At 40.4% G+C, this 17,518-nt stretch overlaps 1 protein-coding gene across 1 annotated transcript in view; it reads right to left on the bottom strand.

The window, feature by feature from the left end:
• LRP1B (LDL receptor related protein 1B) overlaps positions 1–17,518 on the bottom strand; it is a 754,577-nt gene that overhangs the window by 40,275 nt on the left and 696,784 nt on the right. The window contains 12 exon segments of the mRNA XM_033164188.1: positions 2,014–2,148; positions 3,603–3,740; positions 5,155–5,277; positions 6,829–6,951; positions 9,334–9,466; positions 10,453–10,559; positions 10,904–11,033; positions 11,961–12,067; positions 13,741–13,857; positions 14,973–15,092; positions 15,349–15,468; positions 16,887–17,003. Coding sequence (XP_033020079.1) covers positions 2,014–2,148; positions 3,603–3,740; positions 5,155–5,277; positions 6,829–6,951; positions 9,334–9,466; positions 10,453–10,559; positions 10,904–11,033; positions 11,961–12,067; positions 13,741–13,857; positions 14,973–15,092; positions 15,349–15,468; positions 16,887–17,003 — 1,470 coding nt within the window.

Consider the following 17,518-nt stretch of genomic DNA (forward strand, 5'->3'; position numbering starts at 1 on the left):
AAATTCATGAGGCCATTCTCCATTTAGGCTGTTGGATGGCATGTTGTAAATGCAGCAACAATGGAAATGAAAGGTTTCTTTGCTATAACAGTCTATGCTGCAACTAGATAGCTCTCCTATAGGTAATTAACTGCCTTGATTTTAGCTAATTTCACTAGCTCTTCTAGATCAGATATCCTGTGAACACAGTCTGCAGTTATATTTTGTATTTTCATAAAACATACAAATCCGAAAACATACTGGATTTTACAACTTGGGAAAAAAATCCATTGCCATTAAAGAACCGTCTACCTTATGTAAAATGGTTCAATGACAAAAGTAGCAAAATGCTATACAATAGAGATAAGTTGGGGAAGAAAGTTGGGCTTTAACTGAGTAAGAGGAACTTTTAAAGATGCCTTTCTCTCTAGCTTTCTTTCGCATGGTCTCTGTTGCCTTCCATTGGACTTTTATTTATTTGTATATTTAATTTATTTATCTATTGCAACATTCTTTTATCCTACCTTTAAAACTAAAGCAAAACCCCTTCATCTGTTTGCTGCCTGATCTGCACCCTTACATCATGCTTTAGTCACATAATGAATGGATTTCCTTTTTATTTACTTCAGACTGTCCCTCCTTCCCCCAAGTTGAATTATGATGACCCAAATAAAATGCCTGACTTAGGTGTTCTCTATAACTGCTATTATTCGTAAACCTATAGTTCCAGAGTTTATAAGCATAGAAAAAATAAATTGCTTTCCTTGATGAGAAGAGTGTTGGTTGAGGTATGCAAATAAATGTGAGATATAAATGCTATGAGGCGTCACAAAGGCATCCTGTTGGAAATGTGACACAAGGAAGGATATGATAGTCCCCTGTGCAGTTGAGGAGTTACCCTCCTAGGTGAAAGCAAGCCCTAATCTACCTCTCTCATTCACTTTTCTGATGGTATCTCACTTGCCCACACACCAGATCAGTTAAGGAGCATGAGGCAGAATAATGCTGGTGGTCTCATAGATTCTGGGAATCCCTGCAATTAAGCACCTTCTTTTCTGGAAAATTTGTGGTGGTATTTATTTAAATCTGTATCTGTTAAGGGGTGGGGAGGTATAACAAAGGCAGCCAAATTCTTAAGAATTTTGCAGGAGCTTAAAAACACAACGTCAGGTGTGGTTTGGGTTGCTCACGAGTAAGCAGGCATGAGTCTGAACTGTCTTTTAACAGTTTTATTGTGCTAAGCTATTTACGAGCAGGAAAACATGACTGTATCAGTCGCTAGCAGAATCTGGGAGTGCTGGTTTCCGGCTATGACCCCAACAAAGGAATTTCGGCATCCCCAGGTGCCTCCTCCCCTGTCTCCTTTTGACCCCCCTGCGCAACTGGGGCGACAGAAGTGGTGTGCTCCCCTCTAAACCAATGTCGCGGGAGGCACTGGGGCTCTCAGCAACATCCTCAAGCTGCTGCCTCTCCGGACTGCTGGTCCCCTGCCCCTCCCCACCAGAGGAGTAGCTCTGCCTGCTGGGAGAGGTATCACTGCTGAGGAGGTGTATGGGCTCTCTATACATCGGTGACAGCCCTAGCGGGGCCGAGGGCAATTCCCTGACACACAACAATTTTATTATGAATGGTTAACTTAGTTGAAAATAAAAGGTTTTGTTGTCATTAATTTCAGACCCCCCAAGTGGACATCTCATAACCATACTTGATTGTTATTTGTCAGCTGCTTCAGATTTATTGTAAATATATAACTTTGGACCTTTTTATTACTGAATTTCTGTTTTTTTATCTGCTTTTATAATACTATTTTACTGGTTTTTGTGTTGTAGCTCTGTTTCTATTATACTGTTCTACTGTTTTAATTCATGTTTTTGTATACCAATTGGGGATTTTTAAATACTAAGTGGTTTTGAATGCATTTGAATACATAAAACAAAAATAATTGAAGGCCATCTTTTGACATTTAATGTTGCTATTCGTTTTTATGGAATATTTTTGAACATAAGGATTTCAAAGCAGTTTCTACACAAATACCTTCACACTGCCAGTTCCTTCTGTTCCTTTGAAATCCAGGCTTACACTGACAGAAAAGAGGTGTTTTCGTTTTATTACAATATGCATCATCACCACAAGGGTTCACATTGTTTTCACAGCTATATTCAGTTAAGCCTAAAAAGGAAATAACAAAAGATGCAAAATAAAATGGATTTTAGTTTATTTCCGTGTTTGTTACAGAACATCCATAGCCAGTGTCTTCATTCATAGCTGATGAAGAATTTTGTCTCCAAAGAAAGTCAGCTTTAATTTTTGTTTTGAAGTAAGTTAGTCCTGGTATTGTATATGGATGTATATACTGTAATGCCATGTTTCCAATCCTTCATGGTTTGGGAGCATCAGGAACGAGACCCATGCTCCAACCTATCCTTTCCCATAGTCAGCTTGGTTATTACTTCTTTTGATAAAGCCGTATTTGAGTGAGCCCTCCAAACCAAGTTCAGTTTGTATTCTACATACATACATACATACATAAATTTATTTTTATACTGCCTTTCCATAGCTAAAACCATGCTCAAAGAGGTTTACAACGTGAAAAAAATACATAATTGCAAACAACGAACAAACACTCCAGTCCAATAATCTGTTCAGGAGCCTCAGTGTTTGGAGCTGGAGTCAGTCAGGCCCTGTCCTCCCAGGCCAGGTGGAAAAACACCTGCAAGGCATGGAGAAGGTCTTCCAGGACTCACAGCCAAGCTCACCTAAGCATGTTTTCCCCACTGCTTACTGCCCAGAAGCAATTAAAAATATATCCCTTTCTTCTAGAAGAACAGTCACAATCTTTTCCACTACAGTTTCATTTAAATATTTATTAGTAGGAAATAAACAAGTATTTTCAGAAATAGTGTCCAAGATGAACTTTTAGAGCCAGTGATGTGTAATGATTAGAGTGTTGGACTATGACCTGGGAGACCAGGGCTCGCATCCCCACCCAGCCTTGAAGCTCACTGAGTGAGCTTGAGCCAGTCACCATTTCTTAGCCTAACCTACCTTACAGGGTTGTTGTGAGGATCAAAAAGGGAGGACAGCCTTGAGCTCCTTGGAAAATAAAGGCTGTATGTAAATGTAGTAAGTAAATAAATTTAGCTCAAGACTAAATGCAATAATGGCTCCTCCACACTTCCACTGATCCTGTTCTTAGAAAGCACAGATCTGAGAGATGTGCTGCTTGTGCTGCTTCTCCCATAGCTTTCCCTGGGAAATCTGCTCCTTTCTGCTGAATCGGAGAAAACATTAATCTGAGGAAAACCCAATTGATGTTTGCTCCAATTCAGCAGTAAAGAGTGGATTTTCCTGAGTGAAAGTGGTGGGACGAGCAGCAAGAGAAGTGTGGGTGGGCCCTGTCAATGTATCTCATTCCCTTATTACATAAAAGACTGCTTCAGATTGCAGACTGGAAGCTGTATTTGCAAAAAGGAAGTGGTATGCTCCTCTCCTAGCCAAGTTAGATGGTTCATGCGAATTTAAATTCTATAAGATTACACATATCAGGTTCTATATAATATAAAAACATGTTATTTTTATTTATTCTGAGAATGGCAAGCTTTCAACTTCTAAATCAGACTTACTTGTTTTACAGCCCTGCTCATCTGAACCATCACCACAGTCATCAAACTGATCACACTCCAGTTCCACTGGTACACATCGCTTATTGCTACAAGCAAATTCATCCTTTTTACAAGGCCTTGCCTTATATGTAGTTTTGTCTGCAAAATGTTACAAGTGAGCAATCAGATTTTTCTCCCTTTGATATTATTATCATTAATGGAACAAGTGCATTTAACAATGAAACATTACCAATAAAAAAATACTGTTTCCTGGATATGTAGAGACCTACTATATACTTGCAGCAGCCCATGAAATATGACAACCAGAAGATTTCCACTTCTCCCATGGGAGAATTCAGCATCTCAGGATGCACATGTGCATGCTACAATTACCCAGAGAAAATACATATTTCACACAACGGTGTCAGCACTTGCTGCTTCAAGAGGCGGCGAGAAAACACAAAACTGAGAGGAGAGAGCAGTCTGAGTTGGCATACAGTCCTCTACCTCATTTTCTTGTTTTTCACTTGGGAGAAGAGCTTGGCGCTCATTGTCAGGCCGTTTTCACTGAGTATCATGTGAACCAAGGAGTGGAAAAAGGAAGGTGGAATATGCTGGTCCAGCCTATGGTCCTCCTGTGCCTATGCCTACAAACAGCATTGAGTACCACTGCACTGTGTACAGAGTGTATAGGAAATGAGACAGAAACTAGCAAAGGAGTGGTAACTGTTGTTACCACACTGGTGCTTTAGCTGCAGTCAGTCCTGCTACTCATTCCTTTAATTTCAGTTCTCTATTCCACTGTGAGTCAACGCCTCACTCAGTGAACCAGACATGACTTGGACAGTACACACTTTGGTACTTATCAGGGCAAAATGATCACAATGGTCCTATGAAGTCCAGGTGATCATGTCAAAGACTTGGACTTTATGGGATGTCTTTAACATGTAAGAGATGTTAGCATTTCACTGAATATAGTTGTTAGCCTTATATTGCTACTGCCCTGCTACCTACTTAGTCTGCATACATAGCTCAGTTGGTAGAGCACGAGACTCTTAATCTAGGGGACGTTGGGCAAAAGATACTTGCATTGCAGGAAGTTGGAGAAGATGATCCTTATCAGGGGTAGGCAACCTAAGGCCCACGGGCCAGATGCGGCACAATTGCCTTCTCAATCCAGCCCGCGGACGGCCCGGGAATCAGCGTGTTTTTACATGAGTAGAATGTGTGCTTTTATTTCAAATGCATCTCTGGGTTATTTGTGGGGCATAGGAATTCATTCATTTCCCCCCCAAAATATAGCCTGGTCCACGGCAGAAAAAGGTTGCTGACCCCTGATCCTTATGGCCCCTTCCAACTCTGATTCTATGACTATCATCCAATTAACTGCTAATGGTCCCATACAGCTTGTTCCATTACTTAAGAACATGGTCTCACCCTGTAGGCCTCCGAACCTATCAAGGACAGTACACAATGTCTGTGCAGTGTTGACGACAAGATATAATCCACACATTTTCATAAATAAAGTGAGAACTTTGGTATTACGATAATCCAAAGAAAAAAAATTACCCACCACAATGGTCTTCATCTGAGTCATCACCACAATCATCAATCCCATTACAAATCTGCTCACGTCTCAGACAGACTCGGTTATTTCTACATCGGTAAGGCCTTGTTGGGGGACATGGAAATTTTACTGTGAAAAAGGGAGAAAGAAAACTAATGATATAATTCTCACTATGTATAGAATGCGACTAGCATGAGTTTGGCCAAACTGTGGGAGGCAGTGAAAGATAGGTGTGCCTGGCGTGCTCTGGTCCATGGGGTCACAAAGAGTTGGACACGACTGAATGACTGAACAGCAACAACAAATGTATAGAATGTATCCGCTTTGAATAGAGAGGCAAAAGTGATTACATGCCAGATATAACCTTGGATTGTATCCAGTGATCCGTATGTGTAGTTCTGCTGTTGCAACGGGAGTTCCATTTGCACTCTTCTATCCCACCCCACTTAGGGACCCAGGTGGCGCTGTGGGTTAGACCACGGAGCCTAGGGCTTGCCGATCAGAAGGTCGGCGGTTCGAATCCCTGTGACGGGGTGAGCTCCCGTTGCTCAGTCCCAGCTCCTGCCCACCTAGCAGTTCAAAAGCACATCAAAGTACAAGTATATAAATAGGGACCGCTCTGGCAGGAAGGTAAACGGCATTTCCGTGCACTGCTCTGGTTCGCCAGAAGCGGCTTTGTCATGCTGGCCACATGACCTGGAAGCTGTCTGCGGACAAACGCCGGCTCCCTTGGCCTATAGAGCGAGATGAGCGCCGCAACCCCAGAGTCGGACACGACTGGACCTAATGGTCAGGGGCCCCTTTACCCTTTACCTTTATCCCACCCCTTGCTCTGGAGGTTCCCCCTTTCCTTTTACCCACCCTGGGGTGGGTTAGATGGGACAGCAGAGGAAGGAAAAACTCATCTGTGGACACAGAAGTCTGTTGTACTAGTAGATTAAAGGGATTCAGCCCCTTAAACATTTAACCAGGCCTTTACTATATGTATATATTATGACTTTAAAACTGCCAGAGTTAGGAGAAAAAGTATTGCTGAAATGTTCTCACTTCAATGCTAGCTCAACTATCAAGAAAATCCTCCTGGAGCGTTTGGAGGGACCATGCAACACTACTGTGTTTTAACTTGCTTCTTTCAAATGTCATATTTACAACATTTACTATAAAGATATAGGCTGCATACACACTATACCTTTAAAGCACCTTCCAAACACATACTTCCCCTCAAAGAATTCTGGGCTCTGCAGTTTACCCCTCACAGAGTTACAATTCCCAGCAACCCCTTAATAAACAACAGATCACAGAATTCTTTAAGAAGGGAAATGTGCTTTGAATGTGCTTTAGCAATATTGGATGGAATACAACATAGTGCTAAGTGGGGTATGCATGCGGGGAACGGGGTCGCACAATGGGAATTTTCGACTGTTCCTGCTGCACACCCCCTAAGCCATTTTTAGAGAGTGGGGATGGTTGGGGGGGGGATTACCATTGTGCAAGCAGACCTTGTTCTATGCACTCAACAACTTAGTTGAATCCTGCCCACAATGTGTACACAGTCATAAATACGTATGAAAACAAAACAGAACAGAACAAAACAAAACAAGTGAACACGCAAAACAGAAAAAACTGAGTGGTCTAAAGGCAGTCAAATCAACAAACCATACTGTAGGAAATGAAACTTACCACATATTTCAGGGAGTTCATCAGAGTTATCTCCACAGTCATCTTCTCCATCACAAACCCAAAAATGCAGTTTACAGAGTGAATTGTTGCAAAGAAACTCATCCGATCTACATATATTCCCTCCTGAAAAACACGGAAAAACCAAAATAGTTTATACACATATTTTTACGCTTTATTTGTGTGTATAATGTGTCTGTTGTTTTTCTACTGGGCTGGGAAGCTGTTATCTTTTTGTTTGTTTGTGCATTTGGGGACAGATGTATTGCTGTATGCCAGAGTCCTTTCTAATTCCTGGATCAAATAAGGATTCAATTGTTGGACTAGTCAGACAAGTTTCTTGGTAAAGGTAAAGGTAAAGAGACCCCTGACCACCAGGTCCAGTCGTGTCCGACTCTGGGGTTGCGGCGCTCATCTCGCTCTATAGGCCGAGGGAGCCGGCGTTTGTCCGCAGACAGCTTCCGGGTCATGTGGCCAGCATGACAAAGCTGCTTCTGGCGAACCAGAGCAGCGCACGGAAACGCCGTTTACCTTCCCGCTGGAGCGGTCCCTATTTATCTACTTGCACTTTGACGTGCTTTCGAACTGCTAGGTGGGCAGGAGCTGGGACCGAGCAACGGGAGCTCACCCCGTGGCAGGGATTCGAACCGCCAACCTTCTGATCAGCAAGCCCTAGACTCTGTGGTTTAACCCACAGCGCCACCTGGTAAGGACCCCTAAATATGGGTTGTTAAGGTAACAGCAATTGGCTCTGTGCCAGAGGGCAAATGAGTGGGCTCCCCTCCCTCACCTGGCTGTTACTGTGAAGCACAGGCCACAGCTTTGCATGTGAGCTAGAAGCGGGCAGCAGCCTGGGCAGGTGACAGACGAAGCGATGCCTGATTTCTGCTTGGATCCTAGACTGTGGATATGGGAGAAGCAAGACCTTCTGGAGGTGTTAATGCTGTGACTCCCTCCATTGTAAGCTCAGATTGTATATATGTTTAAATAAACCATATGTAATAGAGATACCACAGTCTCCGCTGTCCCTCATGCCAAGGAAAATGAGCCCTGGGTAAGTGCCTGGACCCGCTAGAATGTTGCACTACTTGGAGATTGGATGGTGTGCGTATATTAATTATTATTATACCACCCTATACCAGGAGGTCTCAGGGAAGTTCATAGAATAGAATAAAATAAAAATAAAAACAACAACCCAATAACCCCACCCCATATATATGATTCAGTGTTGTGTTTTAATCCATGGACTTGATTGATTGATTGCTGCTGCCAATTGGAAGTGGAAGTGACATCAGTAGGGCAACAATTTAAATCTTATTTTGAAACACGTCATTTAGATAAAATAGCCTATATTCAATATGGTTTTATTTTGGTCATTTCCTAAATCTGATTTGCCTAAATCTTCTAAAATAATACGCTTTTTCTAAAATGAAAAATTAACTTAATAGAGGGGAAAGTGTTTTTCTTCAGAATTATAGATCTCCAAAAATAGGTGGGCTTAATGCAAACACAGAAGGACTGATAAAAGAACAAATCCAAAAATCATCAGATAGTTTAATTATAAACACAGCCTTCCAGAGCACACACTTCAGATATGGAAATTGGGATTATTCCTGTGATTGCCCAGGTTTAGGATGAACTAGATTTGTGAAAAGGCAGCCTCAATGAGATAATATTGCTCTATATTTTAAGGGATTACTACAAGTCATAATTCTTTCTTTTTTTTAAAAAAAAAGGGACATGGCTTTTCTGAACAAAATAGTGACAGTTACAAAAATGCCAAGTTGTGCTAACGGCCAAGGAAAAAGGTCTATTTTATTGAACAAAATATGACATTCTGCAGGTTAAGGAAAAGGGGGTGGGAGTATCGTCAACCACCTCTGTTGCTACCAGCTTTTTCTCCTTTTGTTTAAGTTATAGCACTTGAACATTTGGACAGCAACCTGAAAAGAGTTGAAGTCTGCAGTCATAAGGCCAAGTTGCAAGCTTCCCTTCAGTTCAACGGGGCTTGTGCCAATAGAACAAATGTAGTTCTACTGTAGATCCCCCGCCTCATGGTGATCTCTTACTCAGAGACAGTCTCTTATAGCAAAAAAAATAAAATAAAAAATAAGGGCAAATAAAAATTACTTTGTTTGTATTCAGTCTTAAGCAACACAATTTTACCCATATCTATTCTGAACCAAATCCCATTGAGTTCAATGGATTTAACTTCCAGTGTGTTTCGATTACAACCAACTAAGTGCTGGGGAGGTTCATTCTGGTTAAACATGCATAGGATTATCCTGCGGGCACAGATATAATGGCAAAAGAAAGAAAAAAATCATTACAGTACTGACATGGAATATTTTGTATTTTATTGTATTTTAATATTTTGTTGGAAGCCACCCAGAGTGGCTGGGGAAACCCAGCCAGATGGGCAGGGTATAAATTATTATTATTATTATTATTATTATTATTATTATTATTATTAAAATAAAAAGTGGGGAAGAACATAATGACTCTCACCTCTGTCACAATGTTGTTCATCACTGCTATCCACACAGTCTTGGATTCCATCACAAAGCCATCTGATAGGGATACAGTGGGCCTTATTTTTACATCGAAACTGATCTTCCTTACATTCTGTTACACAATCCATCTGTTTAAATACATTTATATGTAGCAGTATTTATAAACAAAAGCAACAGAGTTATAGACAGATCAAGCAGAATTCGGCAAAACAGATAAAATTAATCCAAAGGTGGGTAATTTTTCTCTTACTGACAGAAAAGTTGCAATTAACACTGAATATAAATAACTACAAATGCAAACAACACCATTTTGAGTTATAAAGGAGGGGGGATGACATCGACACCTTTGCCCTAAAACCACTCCTTAGCACCCAAAGTCTCAGAAGTAGAAGTGTGACTGTGCACTGGGCTTTTCCACCTCTCCAGCTTTCAAGCAAGACTTTTTTGTGAGTATAGAAAGTTGGGACCTGGGAAAGAGTGCAGGGGCTGGAGGAGGAAGGGGTATAAAAAGAATTGAAGGAGGGATCTATGTTGTGTGAATGGAAGTGCCCTTGCAGAAGCACAAAACACTTTTGGATACTGCTCAATAACCACCACCCAGCCCACAGAGCGCCACTGTTCTTATAAAATTCCCCATATTTATTTCTTTATGGATTTATAATTTGCTTTTTGACCAAAGCCGTCAAAGTGGATCACAATGTGAAAATGTAAGGATTAAATTGTTGCATCCAGTTACATATTGTTTTTAAGATGCAACAATTAAAACAGCAAGCCTGGGGGCATACAACTCAAGTAGTTGTCTGATCTTTCAAGCTCGTCTTTCAAGCTCCTCAGACAAGAAACAGATCTGGTGAACCTCTGACATGAGGCAATTCCAGAATTTGAGTGCCAGAACTGAAAGGATCCTACAGCCATGCAAATCAATGAAAGATTCAACTACCCCATTATTTGGGGGGGGGATAGAAAAGCCCAGTAATGACTGAGTTGTTTGCTTTTCTGTACAAGGAAACCTCTGGGGTAGAATGAAATTACACAATATTTGCTACTTTAAATTCAAATTTCTAAATCTGCTAGCCAAAACTTTTGAGCAGGTCAAGACTAATTAACTGCTTACCTCATCAGAGCCGTCAGGACAGTCATATTCTCCATTACATCTGAAAGATGCTGAGATACACCCTCCACTGGCACACACATACTCACTCGAAGAGCAGGTCGGAGATGCTATTTCAGGAATATATTTGGCATTAGAGAAAGGCAGTGCACTGTAAGCTTGGAATTTGGTAAAATACAGAACCATGTTTGGTAAGGGCAAGATATATTTTATATAATTCATCTTTCCAGTGACAGATTTCTGTCAATTTTCACAGAAGTCAATATAGACATTTTGAATTTTAGTCTTACTGAGTTTCGGACTGAGGTATAGAACAGAAAAATAATTGTGGCATTAACAATTATTATGAAATGTGTGACAATGTTGCAAACCTATCACTCGAATTACTAACAGTGTTTTTCATTGCAGTTAGTAATTCTAATATTCCCTCCACCACCCCCCAATAAAGATTTACCTGGTTCACAATTTTTCTCATCTTCCCCAAGAATGCAGTCATCGTGTCCGTCACATTTCCACTTTGCGGAAATGCACTGACCATTGGAGCATTGGAACTGGTCTTTTAAGCAGCCAGAATCACAGTATCTCTGTCATAAACAAAATAATGCAACTAATTGAAGTAATATACAATACGAAATGCAAAAAGAAGATTATGCCTGGAAACGAACAGCAAAAACGAACGAAATGAAAAAAGAAGATTATGCCTGGAAACGAACAGCATTTGTGAATTCTCCAGTAATAAAACAATCATTTCCAAAGTTATACTAAAGCAGAAGTTATAAAATGGAATAGTAATCATAACTGGATAGTGGGTATCAATTTGATTGAGTGATAGTCATGGACATGGCCACCTCAAATACAGTGACATTTTTCTTAAAGTACATTCAGAATTATCACTTCGAATTTGGGCTATAAATAGGGATATATGAAACCTTTCTTATTATTTTCTGTGATATTTGCACCTCATGGAAAATTGAGACCACATGACAGGGCACATATTACAACAGCAGCCAGATTTCTGCAAGGTTAGAATTTTCAGAACTCTTAACTCCAAAGTTACAAAGCTGCACACTAGTTTGGACCTGGACCTAAAAGGGATTAAGACAGGGCTTGATTATGCATTGAATCAAAGAATTGGATGGGACCCAAGGTTCATTTAGTCCAAGCCCTCGCAGTGCAGGAATCTTAACTAAAGCATCCATGACAGACGGCCATCCAACCTCTACTTAAAAACCTCCAAGGAAGGAGAGTCTACCACCTTCTGAGAGAGTCTGTTCCAGCAGCTATGTAGGGGGGACCGGGACCAATACTTGTAGATCCAAATCAAGTTGTTAATCCTGGATCTTACGTAGAGTATTGATCACATGGTTTTAGGTGGTGTGTGCATCAGTATATAAGCCCAAGCATGGATGTTTGGGGGGTATTGAGGTGGAAAAGGCACTTCATCCCCTGCCCCTAGTATCCAATCATATATAGGTGGTAAGTATCAAAACCAATCTCTTGCAAAGCCCTACCTCATCTGAGCCATCTGCACAATCATAATCACCGTCACACCAAAATCTTGCAGACATACAGTCTCCATTTGAGCAGTGAAAGTCTTTCTGAGCACATGTTTGTGGTTCTGAAAGAAGAAATGTTTCAGATTCAAACTAGACATAAGTTAGAGAACTTTTTCTTAGTTTGATTTAACTCTCCCAAGTTTACCCTTGATACACTAAGAACTGGAATCAGAACTGTTTCCTGGTTCCATTAATTTTGTGTTCTCCCTTTATATTATTTATAATGTTATACATCTGAGGGTGCTAATTGGGTTTAATAAATATTAGAATTTAATTAGAACTGGTATGTTAGGACCCACAATAGCTGGATTCATGTGTATTCAAGATGTGGGTTGGCAGCTGTTAATACGCGAAGAGTTAATTAACCTAAGCACACTTTCTGGGTTGTGTATTTGACATTGTAATCCTGTAGAATCAACAAGTCTAAAAGCTAATTAGCTGAGGTAATTTCCTTATGCGGTGACCACCTGGGGATAAGCCATTTAGGTGAAACAAAAGAATGAAAGGGCAGATCTCATTTGCAAATGTGCTGGTTTCCTCCCTCTCTCAAGGGCCAAGTGTGAATAAATGTGAAAAGCTAATCCCTTTTCAGGCAATAAATTTTAGGACATCAAAGAAAGGGCCTTCCCCTGGGTTATAAAGGAGACCAGAACTTAGGCTATGGGTGTTAGGACTGGAGTGATGCAACCAGGAAGCTGGGTTGTGCTGGGGTTGTTGCTGCTGCTGCCATGGAATATTCTGGTGCATTTTGGGGTGCTGCTGCTGTGAGCCCCTCCATTGGAAACTCCAGGTTGTGTGTGTGTGTGTGTGTGAATAAACTATATGTCCTAAAGACACTAGCCTCTGTTGAGCCTTATTCCTGAAGGAAACGTTAACCCTGGGTAAGAATGCCTGCAACCCCTGGAATCTTATGCAGCTGCTCGGCAGAGATTGGGATGGCATGCAATAATATTGTAACATCATCATCATCATCATTATTTATTTCAAAAAAAAAAAAAAATCCAGCTTGAAAATGGGGGGGGGGGTATGCTCATACATATTTAAAATAAGTATGCTTGAAATTCAGAAACTATTGATAAAAGGTATTTTACTCTTGCATACCCACAGAGGCTCTCCACTTTTTAGTACCATATAAGAAAATATGCATTTTTAAAAAGGACTGTTTTAACTATCAAAAGCTTCCCAAAAGCTTTTGATGTTACTACAATGTAGGCCAAAGTTTTAAAAAGAGGAATTTAATGTAGTGCTAAGGAGATCACTCTATCAGTTCGAGCATTTCTGCTTGTCTGATGGAATTATCTCCCTTCTTCTCTCCCCCCCCCCCCCCGCTGTGTGCTGTTCTGGGTATTCTCCTGCCCCCTCTCAGTCAATTTGGGGAGGCATAGGGACATAAGGGGGGGGATAGGAAGGGGAAACCTCATCTTGTACAAGCTTTGCACTTCTTGCTACTGCAGTCAACTACTGTAGGCGAACTGACTTATTTCACACAGCTCATGCAAGTGTTCCAAATACTCAAATATTCAAATTTTGCTTCTCAAATAAAAAGGTGTGGTCTGACCAAGACAGACTAGATCTGGACTTGACATTATACTTCTATTGATGCAGCCTAGAATAGCATTAGCTTTTTTGTTGTTGTTGTTGCTGCATCAGGCTGTTGACTCATGTTAAGCTTGTGGTCCACTAAGACCCTTAGATCCCTTTCACATGTACTACCAGTAAGTCAGAAATTACTTACTGCAGTTATCTTCATCAGAATTGTCACCACAATCATTTTGGCTGTCACACCTCCAGTGATCTGGAATGCAGTTGCTGTTCTTACATTGGTATTCATGAGGCCCACAAGTTTTTTTATCTGAAACCAAGACAGATACTGCTTTTATTCTAATAACCTAAGGTAGTTAAGCATTGTGAAAAATGCATGCCAGATTATTATCAATAGCATATTAAACTATGTTTCACTAGCAAAGGTACTGAATTAATTATCTGCTGCTATGTCAGAATGCATTTTATTTTTACCCTATTATTATTTCCTTGGGGGTGGGGTAATTATTTGCTTGGATCCAGACTTGGATGTGGCTGGTGGGAAAATCCCAAACAGAACTTTTCACAAGAGGCACTTCTGCCAGTAGAAGAGAGGAAGCAATTTAAGATCCCCCCTTCCCGCTGCAGCCTTTTGTGCCCTCAGAAAACTTGCTTCAGGGGATTTAGGGATTGTTTCTAGAACAGGCAGCAGAGAGAGGATAGAATCAACAAAAAATCCCTCCTCTCCCTTTCCATCAGTGGGATTCTCCACTGGATCAAAACCCCTTTTCTGCATTTGTTGTCGTTCAGCCGTGTTCGACTCTTCGTGACCCCATGGACCAGAGAACACCAGGCATACCTATCTTTCACTGCCTCCCGCAGTTTGGCCAAACTCATGCACAGAAGGAGTCATTCTAACATGAAATGATTCTAATATGAACTGACTTTATTACCACTAGTTGTGATGAAACACTTCATATTCTTGGGGGGGGGGGGGTGTTTCAGGACCTACTCTTTTCCTTGGTTTCAACTGTTTTTAAATATGAATTTTAAATAGTTGCAAATCACCCTGGGACCTACTGGTGAAGGGTGGGTAATAAATTTAGTAAGAATATTTTAAAAATAATAATTCTTACAAGCCTTACAACAAAAATTGCTCCTGTACATGGTTACAAAGAGTTGGCATGCTCAATTCCATTCCCAATCTCACATGGTTTTTCATCCAAGAGGTAGTCTGTATTCAATGGACAATGAGTATGCTTAGTGGTCTTTGGCCTGTTGGCTTCTCTCACCACTTCATGATTTCTCTCTTTTGGTATGTCTGCAAAGCCTGAATTTCTACCAAGCCTTCTGATATTTCACTCTTGTGCATGGGACATACAGTTTTGGCCACATATGGGCAGGCACTAGAGAATTGCATTTGCCAGTAGTATACAGAATACTCACCACAATTTGCCTCATCAGACCCATCAGCACAATCGGGATCCTCATCACAAACCCATAGTTTAGAAATGCAGTGCTTTGTTGTTTTACACTGAAAATGGTCAGGAGAACAGCTGTTTTCCGCTTTAAAGAAAATGAGCTACTTTAAGTACAGAAACTGTTTTCTAACATTCAGAAATTCTAATTAAAACAATCAAAGCTGTTTTAAACTAGCTTTCTCTAAATTCTTCAAAAAACAAAAAAACCCAATGTCTTATCTCCACTTCCTACATTATTAAAATTGTATTATTCAAAATAATTCACCAAAACAACAATGTGTATAGTGTGTTTTACTGACCACAAATAATGCAATTTTGGAGTTTCTACGTAAGTAACTTACGGCAATCTCTTTCATCTTCTTCATCACCGCAATCATCCTGTCCATTACACCTGAGATTTATTGGAATGCACTTTTGATTTTTGGTGCACTTAAATTGACCTGACAGGCAGACATGTGTATCTGAGGACAAACAAATAAGAAGCCTCAGGAAAGGAAACTCAGGTGGTTCTCATTTTATATAGCTCAGCTATATTACTGCTGTTCTGAATGCCTCATTATCAGGGCTGGTACCAGACTTCAGTGAGCACTCAGCATGGTGTTTGCAGTAAGTCCCCACCTGGATCTCTATCTAGTGCTGCTACATGCTACTACTGGTACTGCTGCCATCACCATCACTGTATGCTGCCACCAGTCACTCTTCTCGCCTTGAATCAGACTGGACAAGGCAGGTAGCAACACCTGCTGCTACTGCATGCTGCCACAACTTTTCAGTGGGAGCCAAGCTGTTACTTGGTTCTGATTTGCAGTGCTTGGCATATTTGCTTACCTAAAAATCAACCATTACCCAAAATACAGAGATTTGAGGTCAACTACTGCATTTTGGGTAATCATATTTGATATTAAATTGGCTCTTTAAATCTTGTTTGAACTGTTCATTAAAGTAGTTTTAAGTTCAGACTTCTTCACGTTTATCTTACAACCTGAAACTTGGCACACACACGCATGCACGCACACACCGTTATTCCAAGTGCATTTTTGAAATGACAAGCTGGCAACACATCATTACATCTCCTTCATGTAATTATGTTTTCCCTTCTCTATCACCCTTTTTCATTCCTCTTGTACATCCATTTTCTCCAGGGTTTATTGCCAGACAGCCTTTTCACCAAACAAAGAAGAGTGTTTAAAGAGGTCACCGTTTTCTTGTAACTCCCCTGATAGCTGTTATCAGTCATCTTATAATAATATTAGAGTGATACACTCTTTGTAATTATCTTCCAACTTCTTAATGATTCTTAAGAGCTAAACATTACTGGCAGCCTGGTACTATTCAGAATTTTAGCTAGGGAAACTCAAACACCTGGATGCACAACAGCTGATAAAATGGCATATTCTGTATCAGTTAAAGAGACAGACTTGTCCCGTTTTACAGATTTCTAGGATTGTATCAGATCTCCTTGGTACTCTTGTGGCAACAGTAAGTTATAGAAACACTAGAGAAATGAGGTTTCTCCTTGAGTTCTTAGAATGTTGTGCTGGGATATTTGTGTGGTTTCACTTTCCCCACACCTGTAAAATCCCTCGCACAGCACTTCTGCATCTTAAACAGGATTGTCCTCATCCTGGTGCAACAGCATGGAAGACTACACCAGCCACTGGATAGGAGGTATGAAATGCTGGCAGCCCTTTTACAAGGGAACAATGAAACTAGAGCACAGTACATGACGCTGTGCTGCAGCTGATAAATGGCAGACTATAGCATCAGATTCTCTAAAAAGCTTCTTCTTTGATTTCATTTATTTCACAAAATTTATATACCACTTGATTGTAGACAACAACCGCAACCTCAAAGCAGTCTCATGCCATATAATGCTTACCACAATTGAGTTCATCAGAGTTGTCTCCACAGTCATTCTCTCCATCACATATAAATGCTGGTAAAACACAGAGTCCAGTTCCACACTGAAATCGTCCAGGCTGACATTTAAATTCAGCTGGGAAAAAAAGAATCAAGTGTTGAACAGCTGCATATGATGGTAATAAGTTTTTTTAAAAAAACAACAACAACACAACAGCCTTTCATAGCATTTCTAGACTTATGAAAAAGCTATCATATATTTGTTTACTAATAAATAGATACGTAAAGTGTCTATCTCTCAGTCCAAGTACGTTAATGAAAATGTTCCATTATAAGTCAGTGTTTTTTAATCAAATGCATATAAAATGTTTTGCAATTAACAAGAATGTATGTCTCTACTTTGTAATTTTTAAAGCAACGTGAGAACTATCAGAACCTGGGTGATTCTAATTGCTTCTCTTTCCTCAATGAAGCAATTAAAGGTATTTTCTCTTAGCTGCACTAAAATTGTTTCAGCCGCATGACTCTCTGTTTACAAATTCACAGCTACACCTTTCTCCCACAACTATATGACATCCAAGCAGGAGAAGTCGAAACTAATTGGCATGAAAGCTGAATTTCTCGGCAACTGTAAACTGTGTGATTTCCTGC

The sequence above is a fragment of the Lacerta agilis genome, chromosome 1, assembly GCF_009819535.1.
Source record: "Lacerta agilis isolate rLacAgi1 chromosome 1, rLacAgi1.pri, whole genome shotgun sequence".
NCBI classification, from domain to species: domain Eukaryota; kingdom Metazoa; phylum Chordata; class Lepidosauria; order Squamata; family Lacertidae; genus Lacerta; species Lacerta agilis.